Genomic DNA, 10,523 nt, shown 5'->3' with positions numbered 1-10,523 from the left:
CGCTGGCGCCACCCCTGAGAGTGATTATAATAGTTCCTTTTGCATTACATGCATAGGAACTAAAAATGGAGAAAAAAGAAAATTTTTGGCATAAAAGTCTGAGGCCATTTCCGGCCATCTAGTGATGCCATAATCATAAATATATTACCTTAGCCCCAATCTTGGTGAGGCTGAGGTCTAGACTCTCCATCTGTGAAATGGAAGGTAATTTTTAGCATTTTAACCCACTTTACTTTATAAAGAATGCTGTAAGGAAATAAACAAGATGCTAACCTCTTACGCTTTAAGACATGGTTTAAATCAAAGGAATGTGTCACCAAAAGAAATGAAATAACCATCAAACAACATAAACTAACATAGAAAAAAAAAAAAGGCTTTTTGAAACTGGATTAATTAAAGCAGGGATTGAGACCATCACAGATATATTAGGCTTTGATGGATTAATACTTCCTACAGATAAAAACACCTAAATGTCCTAAAATCCTTTTTGTTATATTTGAAATAGCAATCCTAGAGAATGGAAAAACAAGAAGTAACTACAGTGTTGTGCTAGATCATCAGTGTTCAGATTAGTACAGTACTTGTACTTCAAAACATACGGTGGCCCATAAGTGTCACGGCAACAACTTTTGAAATGTCACGACACACTTTCAAAATTCACGGCAACAACTTTTGAAACCACACAGCACACTTTAAAAGGTCACAGCACACTTTCAAAATTCACAGCACACTTTTAAAAACCACAGCACACTTTCAAAATTCACCACATGCTTTTAAAAACCACGGCACACTTTCAAAATTCACGGCAACAATTTTTGAAATGTCACATCAAACTTTTAAAATCTCAACTTCGGCCGTGAAAAGTACAACTTCCGCCGTGAGGTTCACGGCGGAAGTGACAGATATTTAAATTCTTGAAACTCCCGGCCGGCGGAAATATGGTAGCTGCTAAATACAACCACTCAGCCTGGGCTAGGTCAGACTAGAAGCTCTTCAGCCTAGGCCTATTCCAGGTACCCGTAGTCCAGGCCTCATTTTCATTAAGCTAGGCCTACGCAGAATTTGTTGTAAGATTCTGGCCTAGGCCCCTTCTCTAGGCCTGGCTACTGAAGAATCCTGTACTTAATATTAATTATTATTTAATAAATAACTTTTATAAACTACATTACAGACATGGGAAAGGTAATATTTAATTGAATTATTATTTATTAGCTTTCCGTCACACTTTCTCTTCTGGAATATGCCTGTAGAAATGGCAATTTTGTTTTTCAATTAAAAAATAAAAAATGATCATAAGTCCAAAGTTCAGCAATCATGTTTACCAGGGCCCACTCTTTGTCTTGATTAGGAATGAAAAATCATCAACATAAGAAGCCACCACCACCTCACCCTCACCAGAAATGGTTGTTTTAGTTTTAAAAAAAAGAGGGGGCCTTGGTAATCACACGGCATAGCAATATACAGTACCGTACAACCAGTAAGACAAAATAATAAGTCAGGCATATGTACCTGTATGTGTGTGTTTTTTATTTTTGTTTTTTTTTTTCAAAATTAGGATCCCTGGAATATTATCAACACACAGAGTAAAGTAATACATACCGTAGGTCTATAGCTTGTCTTATATTAAGGGTAGGGATTAGGTCGTAATCATAAAAAGAAATGAAATCAATAAATGGTCTACTTACTACTACATGGGCTACTACAATACAATACTCAGTCTATGTAGTTTTTAATTTCAATCGGATGAACAATTTATCTTATACTGAAGAGACAATGGGCCTAATAAATCAAAATTACAATTTTTACAAGATGATTGCTTATCTTGTTCTTCTTCGGGCCTATTCAGCTTATTCAAGCCATGAGCCATACAATGGTGCATTGCCAGTTTCGCCCTTTCATAATCATCATGCGTCAGTGTGTTTATGTGTGACTGCTGAAGTTAAGATTTATAATATTTATTGTTTCACGGCTTTTACACAAAATTACCATGGCAGGCCAGTATTCCAGAAAAAGAGAAAGGGTGACGGAAAACTAATAATAAATTAAATACTAACTTTCCCATGTCTGTATTGTAATGTAATTGTATAAATGTTATTTTATTAAATAATAATTCAGTACAGGATTCTTCAGTAGCCAGACATAAAGAAGGGACCTGGCCTAGCTTGACGTGAAAGAGAACGAGGCCTATACTACAATGAGACCGGGTAGCTGTGAATGGGCATAGGCTAGGTCTCGTGGTCCGACCAGCCTGCCCAGGCTGAAGTGGTTGTATTTAGCAACTCCCATGTTCCTGCCAGCTGCCAAAATTTTTAAGAATTTAAATTTCTACCGTGAGACAATCACTTCTCCGTGAACCTCACAGCGGAAGTTGTACTTTCCACAGCAGAAGTTGTGATTTTGAAAGTTTGATGTGACATTTCAAAAGTTGTTGCCATGAATTTGAAAGTGTGCCGTGGGTTTTAAAGTGTGCGATGAATTTTGAAAGTGTGTCGTGACTTTTCAAAGTGTGTCGTGTGGTTTTGAAAGTTGTTGCCGTGAATTTCAAAATGTGACCGTGACATTTCAAAAGTTGTTGCTGTGACACTTATGGGCCACCGTAAAAACAATATATATGAATACACAAATACTCCAGTAGTTTCAGAAATATTGAGAAAAAAGGTTCCCCTAATGTTCAGTTTAAATTGGGTAAATATATGGACAACAGTAGCAGAATTTTAATATTTGTAAAGCAAAATTGAAAATCCGATGATAAACAGTGTAACATCTGTATGTAATTGATGATACTTAGCATCTATTCTGTTACTGCTAAAAGGGTAAACTCTATATGATAGATTGTTAAATCAATCATAAATAACCTTGTGTTAGTATAAAGACACTGCTTATCTTTAAAAATGATGCAAACCATTTATTAGCAAATGATAACCCTTGTATAGCAAGTATTTTTTAAATGAAAAACAAGCCAATTGGATCACAAAAAAAAAAGTATGTTGTATGTAGTGTAGCCCTACCAAAACCGAATGAAATAAAAAAAAATTGAGTCACAATATATTTTTCATTGGTTTACCTGTTGTTCATATTAAAAATTCAAGAAATATAATTTCTAGAATTAACATTTTTCATTACTTTTATTAGCATGTATTTTTCCTTATAATGTTTATTAGTGTGTAGGCCTATATATTCTTTCTTTGGCCTGTTCACTTATTTTTATTTTTATTTTTTTTATTCTTTTGCAAGTACGTTCAAGTTTGAGATTAAAGTGATGTCTATCAATTAATTTTAATAAATCCATCCACTGGTGACAAGTGTCCTTGGTAGATATTTTAATTGTTGTTCTTGCTGTTATGTATTGAGTGATTTTTTTTTATAAATCTTTTGTTTTTGAATGATCTATATGACCTTTTAGTTTAATGAATTTTGTCTATATATAATGTACATCACATGCAATTCAGTGTCTGTTATTGCCATTTGTTAATTTAAAATAAATTAAAAAAATGAAATTGCAATACTAAATAAAAAAATTGAATGCTGCTAAAAAATGTTGTTGATATGAATCGAAATTTAAAAGAAAACACATAATTGAATTCAACATATAGAAAATGTGTAAGTAACAGTAATACAATATCATTATCATTCAGGTATTTAATTAAAATCTAGAAAAACATGACTGACCATTTTTAGTAACAATGACATCTGTGTGTGAGCTTCCGTACTTGTTAATGTGATTGACGGCACCCTTGATATCATCTACTATCTCCACCCCGCACTCTAGACCTCCATATTCAATGCTCATAGACTGAGCCTCTGCTGGACCAAACTTGAGTGAGCGAGAAAGCCTTTGTCCAGGATGAATTTTAACCTTTAAATGGTACATCCGATACATTAACGCAAGAGCTGGACAAAATTTGACTGACAACAATTCACATTCGTTCTTACCAACCTTACATATTGGTAATTCCTCTTCATATGTCACAAACATTTTAGACCAAACCGTCACAGATTATTCCCTGCCTACTACTTGGCAACTGTTTTATGATGATTTTGAAATACTTTCAATAAAATAATTGAGAAATAATTGGAGGTCTTCATTTTTCGGGTCTTCGGTCTTCGTTTTGTAGATACCCATATAAGGAGGTCTATAAAACGAAGACCCTTGAAAATTTCACAGACACCCAAAAAATTTCGTAATTTTGATATGTGACAGCCTGGTGTATTATTATCAAAATAAATGAGAAAAAATTTGAGTCTTCGTTTTTGGGTCTTCGGTCTTCATTTTATAGACACCCGACGATCATCAGGCCCATTTTCATGACGATTGGGCCCAACAAGATCGTGCAGGCAAATCATTTTAGCTTATGGCTGTCGTTTGTACTTGCTGATGTTTGATGTACTGTACTGACATAAACATATTTCATTTTAATTAAGATTCTTAAACACCTTACTGTATGTTACAGTATTGGAATGCAATGATGAATCAGAATGGAAGTGGGCCCGCGAGTCCACACTAGGTCTACTGATAGACCCATCGTCTCGTGCTGTGGTTGGCTCAATCGTCTATGTCACAACAACGGGTAAAGCTAAACGGCTAGACCCAGGAGAGATTGGGTGCAATGTGTGGTATTGTGAACCAAAAAACAACGATTATCGTGCACTCCGATAAGTTCTGTTGAACATCAACAATCGTCCCTTAAAATACCGTCAGGCACAAACGTGTAATTCAACCATTTAACGGGGGTGGAGCAATGAGCTAACGGCCTCAATCATGAATAAACGGGTGATAAACGCTCCCTGGCTAACAGTATTTCTAGGTGTGTTAGGGTAGCTTGTCGGAATACAATAGAAAACGTGTCAGAACACGATTCTGTCAATCGAAAATCAGTGGAGATGACGCCTTATTATTAATATATTTAGCCATAGAATGAGAAAATGTATTTTTCATTATTTTGCATGGCAAACCTTACCTGTTCTAAGCCAAGCATTTCTAGCACATTCTCAAACAACTGGGTCCTTTGCAGCCCTTTGTGGATGAGTAGGGTTTCCATTGCATTGCAGGCTGCTGGGTAATCACATTTGGAATCTCGCACTGTCAAGAAATTTATTTTATAGTTAAGTCAGAATAAAATAGAATAAAACTATATCAAAAGTTTATATATAAAAAGTTGTCAGTAGACAAGTAAAAATCAGTATTATAGTAAGTATTATAGGTATACCTAATCAGTAAACATTTTGGATCTATTATTTCCTGGGGAAAGAAAAAAGTCCTTCAATAAGTCACCTTGTTATCTCATAGACTTTACCAGGCCTAGCATCTGTCTACCACCAAAACCAAAGAATAAGAATTGTTTGGCTTGTTGTGTGCGCTCAGCTGGGCCCAGCAACAAAATAATGTTTATTTTGTTCGTTGGTTGGGATAGGAAAATTATGTTGAAATGAAAATTATGTTGAAATAAAATGAGGATGTTATGACTGACTACAACTACTATTAATAATAATCCTCAATAAAAGCAAAATATTTGGAAATAAAATGTGTCCAACCAACCAAAATAACTGTCAAAATATAAAATTATTAATTCTTGTTAATAGATACAGTTTTGTTTATTGTTTTATTTCTTTTATAAGGTTTTAATATGGTGGCCATTACAAAATTCCCTCCAATATAGTGAACCAAGCAGCTGCATACTCTTTCAGCACATTCTTCACAGTTAATGACAAGAAACATGAATTCTAATACAGAAACAAAAACAGATATTCTTACGTTACAATGATAGAGCATACAGGGCTCAAGGGATGTTAAGCCCAAAGCTCATATTTCATGTCACAACAATCAGTAAATACATTGATGATTAATCACCATCATCCAAAATACCTCACAAGGACTCAATTACATTCTATTGAAAGGATGCTTATATATACAATATATCAAGTTGGCTTATTTCCATAAGAATAACAAATACTGTGCTTAAACTAAAACACAATTAAGTAGATCATTTAACATATGGGTGTATATCTGTGCTGATAGCTAAGTTGCCATGGGAATATTGCATGCCAATCAAAGGTTTATTATTAACTAGGATATATATAGCCTGGAGGTTACAACATGTATTTTAAAATTAAGTTTTACTTGGAAAATATTTATTAAGAAATTATAAAGCAAAATAATACCTATTCATCCATTTATTTTGTCTACTACATGAAGCTGCAGACACTATTGCTATCCTCTGGTTTTCCTGACAAGGAAACAATAACTATAGTGTGTTTTCTAATGTAACAATTAATTCACAGAAATAAGTGTTAGGAATAAATTATTCTAACTAAAAACACTCAACAACTGCCAAATTTATACAGATATTTTGTTGTACACTTTTTTTTACAGAGACTATTATACATGCAAAGTAATAACAAGAAGTTCACTGAAATGGCATTAAAAAAAATGAGAGTTTAAATAGACTGAATTAAAAGCTGATGTATCGTGTGAAAAACGCTAAAAAAATGTGTTTCAGGGCGCTCAGTCTTACAGTTTCCTTTCAGGACAAATTGCTTTTAAAGTTGCATGCATTATAACATTCACAGATCGTTGCTCTCACATCACGCCTGTTATCTAAGAACTGCACACACTTTCTATTGATTCATGTATTAAATTCTTACTTCTCATATTCAAAGCACTTCACAATAAACTACCTGCTTACAATCATCATCTTACTTACATTTATATTCCTGGAAATATCATCAGATCATCCGACTACTTTTTTTGTTGTTTCTGTTCCCCGCACATTCTCCAAAACTATTGGTCACAGATCATTTTACTTCTGCAGAACCAACACTTTCAATTCACTCCCCTACATATAAACATTGTTCTTCTTTTGCTTCATTTACGAAATAAACTCAAAACTAATTTTTTTCTACATTAAAATGCACAGTGCCATTACTGCACCTTAGTTGATTTACTGACCCTATATAAATTCTTATACAATAATAATAATAATAATAATAATAATAATAATAATAATAATAATAATAATAATAATAATAATAATAATACCGAAAATGCATTGGCAACAGTAGGCCTAGTGGCACACATGACTGTGATATTCATCTATACATAGATAGAAAATATTATAAGTCAATCATGATGTCATCATTGTAACTCCCAATGCTATTTTCCTATCTCAAACTGTGCACTAACTTTTTGTTTAGTGCACTGTTTGCTTGACATTTTTCCATTTTGTGTGCAAAAGGTCAAAACAACTTGTATGTATTGCAATATCGCACACACGGTGATGAATTCTAGGCTAGTGTTTTTACACCTAGTACAACGCGTGCCTGCGAAAGAGAGGGTAGACACTTGCCTAATCGTAGTTTGTTGACAATTGGTAATTGAAAAAATGATATTCAACAAAAAAGGTATAATAAAACCTGTAGAAAGTCACTTCAAATCCAATATTATTATTATGCATGAAAAATTAAGGAATTCCTTGAATCAATGGACCTGAACATTTAACAGGAATTGTTTAGGCCTATTTAGACCTGTTTAAAAACACAAGAAACAAGATGTAGGCAGTAGACCAAGGCCCAGATCGATTTGTAGCCTAGAATAGATGAAATCATAACACGATTTTAACTTCAACTTGAAAAAAATCAATATAGAGAATCCAAAACAAGCATTAATTGGACTCGTAACAATTATTGGTATGAATAATAAAGTGGAGTACACCCAATAATTTTTAGAAGAGCTTTGCTTTTTTAACAGGTTCAATACTAACAATTATACAATGACATGCTTATTAATTTTACCGATGACCTATAATTACTCATCAGTAATGGCGAGCCAAACATGTCATCCAAATTAAATATGGTTTACAAATATACTAATAAACATGTTGAACAGCTCCTAATATCAAAGACAGTGTGAATAGTTTGGCGCATTGGTTGTGGCTTTGACTCCCAATCTTGAGGTCAAGTTTTTTTAAACTCTCGCTATGCAAGTCGATGGTGTCCTTCAAAGGCACATTACGTTTGTCTCTCTCTACACAGGAGTATAAATGAGTACCTGGTAGGATGTTGTGGCATTGACTGTACTAGTTTCGTGTGGCGAATACACATGCAAAATTAGCTATGCTCCCCGGGAAGCAGAGAGTGTTGCACCCAATGCTGGTTTGCCATAGTACTGTATGTTATGTGACTAGGGTAATAATGCTCAGCGCCTTTGGTCATTCGCTTGGAATTGGTTTGCTTGTCAGCATACAGGCCACAGTTTTCATCAGACACTTCTCAATCTTTGGTCATAATGATCAATTTAGGCATAAGTACTGCACTGAATACATTTTTTTCATGGGGTCAATATGCGTGGGAGATTTATACAGAGGAGATTTATGATGTGGGTGGAGGTACGCACTCTCAGAGTGCCCTAGAGTTATTATTATCATCATTCATCTGGAGCAAACAGACTATCATTTTATAATATTTCACTATGTTGTAGGCACAGGGCAAAGGATATGCCAACAGCGAACTTATCAATTTACTAATGGCAATCCTTCACATCAGACATGAGTCACAAATTAGCTTGCTTTAGAGTACAATGCTCCCCTCTTTATCTTGTTTTTTGTGGGGTGGGGGAGGGCAGTTCCCAATGCCCAATCCCACTACCCACCCTTGTAATGATAACAATAGACTAGAATGGGGAATTCTGGTGTAGATGTCATGATGCTGTGGTAAATTTTTCACAGTGCACTTTAAAACATGTGGGTAATTTTAATTCTTATTCAAGAATTCTCTTCATAGTCTTCAATACAATCCAACCACACATGCTGCTGCAGAAACTTACATTGAATCTACACCCTGTTTTAATTGTGGATATAAATAAATAATTTTCTTAGCAAAAAATCACAGTCATTCAAATTTTGTATTGCCTTTAATTAACCAATTTGGAATAGAAGATTTGCGGCTCATCTTATATTAAACAACACTTTAATCTTTTTTTTAACGCTTTTTAAAAACGCTGTATGAATATACTCATGAGGTTTATACACATCATAGGATGATGATGAAACACATCATAGCACATAAGACCTCATATTGGTTTATTTATATATCTTTATAGCTTTTGTCACAATGCTTTTTGTATCTATGTGCATGGCCTCAGGGAATAACAACAACCCTGCTTTGATCTGGAACTCCATGGTTAAATAAAGTTGAAATGAACCTGTACTTTAACTTGAGAGTAAAATTAGGAAATTGCCTATCTAAAAGAATCTTTGACAAACATGATTGATAATTACATTAATATTGTATCTTATAATATAGTCAAATTTGCCTTGAACAAGTTTAATATTTCAAAATAATGAAGTTGCTTACAGAAGGATAGTAGAGAAGATTGCTAAAGTGGTGTGATATAAATTACCCTAGTAAGACTAAAGAAATTATTACGTACTTTCTGAAATTGAAAGAACCATCAACAACTCTTAAAGATAATAATATAGAAACTGAATAACAGGTAACGTTAAGTATCTCGGTGTCTGGATAGGTGAGGATCTGAGTTGCAATTCAAGTCAATTATAAAGTTTTATGCAAAAGGCAAATACAATCAATGATAAAACCGGGACGATGCTCTACTCCGGATAAAACCTAGCATGCAGTAAAACTTCAGTAGATGAGGCAGATTTATTCATACAAGAATAAAGACAAACAGGCACAGAAACTCATTTCTTCCAACTATACGAATATATAATAAAAATTGTTTTTATTTTGTTTGTTTATGGATTTAATGGGACTGATGTTTTGTTATATATATATATTTTTTTAATTTACTGTTGTGCAATTGTGTATATATGGTATTACCCAGAAGTTTATGTACTTGATGTGGTGAATAAAAATGATCTACCTGAGTCACAAAGTTTTTGATTATAAAATATATAATTTTTATTCTTAATTTTCTATAGAGTACTACAGTGTTACGTCATGATACCACGTGATACTACTTCGTTGCTATCGGTGACACAAAATTTTCTTCACTGACAAACCACTGATCCCAACTTCTAACGTAATTATTAAGATATTGTATCTTAGTTTTTCTTTGTAAATTTTAATTGATGATTAAATGTGTGTTCAATAACTAATATAATGCGAGCTTCTGTGTTTTTAGTACATTTTGATGGTAAATTATTATGTTTTAAAATGCCTATTCCAGAAAGCCTATTCTAAACCATTAAGTTTATGAAGTCAAGCGTAATGAACGGTAACCAACGTCTGGTTGACAACAAAGGGCGCCACCTGGTGTTGTGACGACACAACTGTTGTACTCTATAGCTATTCATTAAATAGGCTGATTTGTGCTCTACATTAATAATACAGTGATTAGTACTGCACCTATTATAGTACATTACAACATTAACCACATCACCATGCCTGTATAAAAAAAAAAAAACCTTCTACAAGTTGCTGTTCAGACAAAATTAACCCAGAGCCTTGCAGGCGTCAACGTTCCTATGCATAATACATGACTTAAAAAGTATATAGGCCCTATATATATA

The 10,523-nt window shown here is 33.7% G+C and overlaps 1 protein-coding gene across 3 annotated transcripts in view; it reads right to left on the bottom strand.

The window, feature by feature from the left end:
• The window catches only part of LOC117102981 (delta-1-pyrroline-5-carboxylate synthase-like), a 62,777-nt gene that overhangs the window by 18,744 nt on the left and 33,510 nt on the right, over positions 1 to 10,523 (bottom strand). For all 3 annotated transcript variants that reach the window (XM_033243446.1, XM_033243448.1, XM_033243447.1), the window contains exons 12-13: positions 4,959 to 5,080; positions 3,670 to 3,856 (exon numbers count right to left, since the gene is read on the bottom strand). In XM_033243446.1, the coding sequence (XP_033099337.1) occupies positions 3,670 to 3,856; positions 4,959 to 5,080 (309 nt within the window). The remainder of the gene's footprint in view (positions 1 to 3,669; positions 3,857 to 4,958; positions 5,081 to 10,523) is intronic.

Source organism: Anneissia japonica, unplaced genomic scaffold (assembly GCF_011630105.1).
Source record: "Anneissia japonica isolate Jap-2015-1 unplaced genomic scaffold, ASM1163010v1 scaffold287721_len753485_cov172, whole genome shotgun sequence".
NCBI lineage: Eukaryota > Metazoa > Echinodermata > Crinoidea > Comatulida > Comatulidae > Anneissia > Anneissia japonica.
The sequence above is the reverse complement of the archived record's forward strand: the minus strand, read 5'-3'. Positions and strand labels throughout refer to the sequence as shown.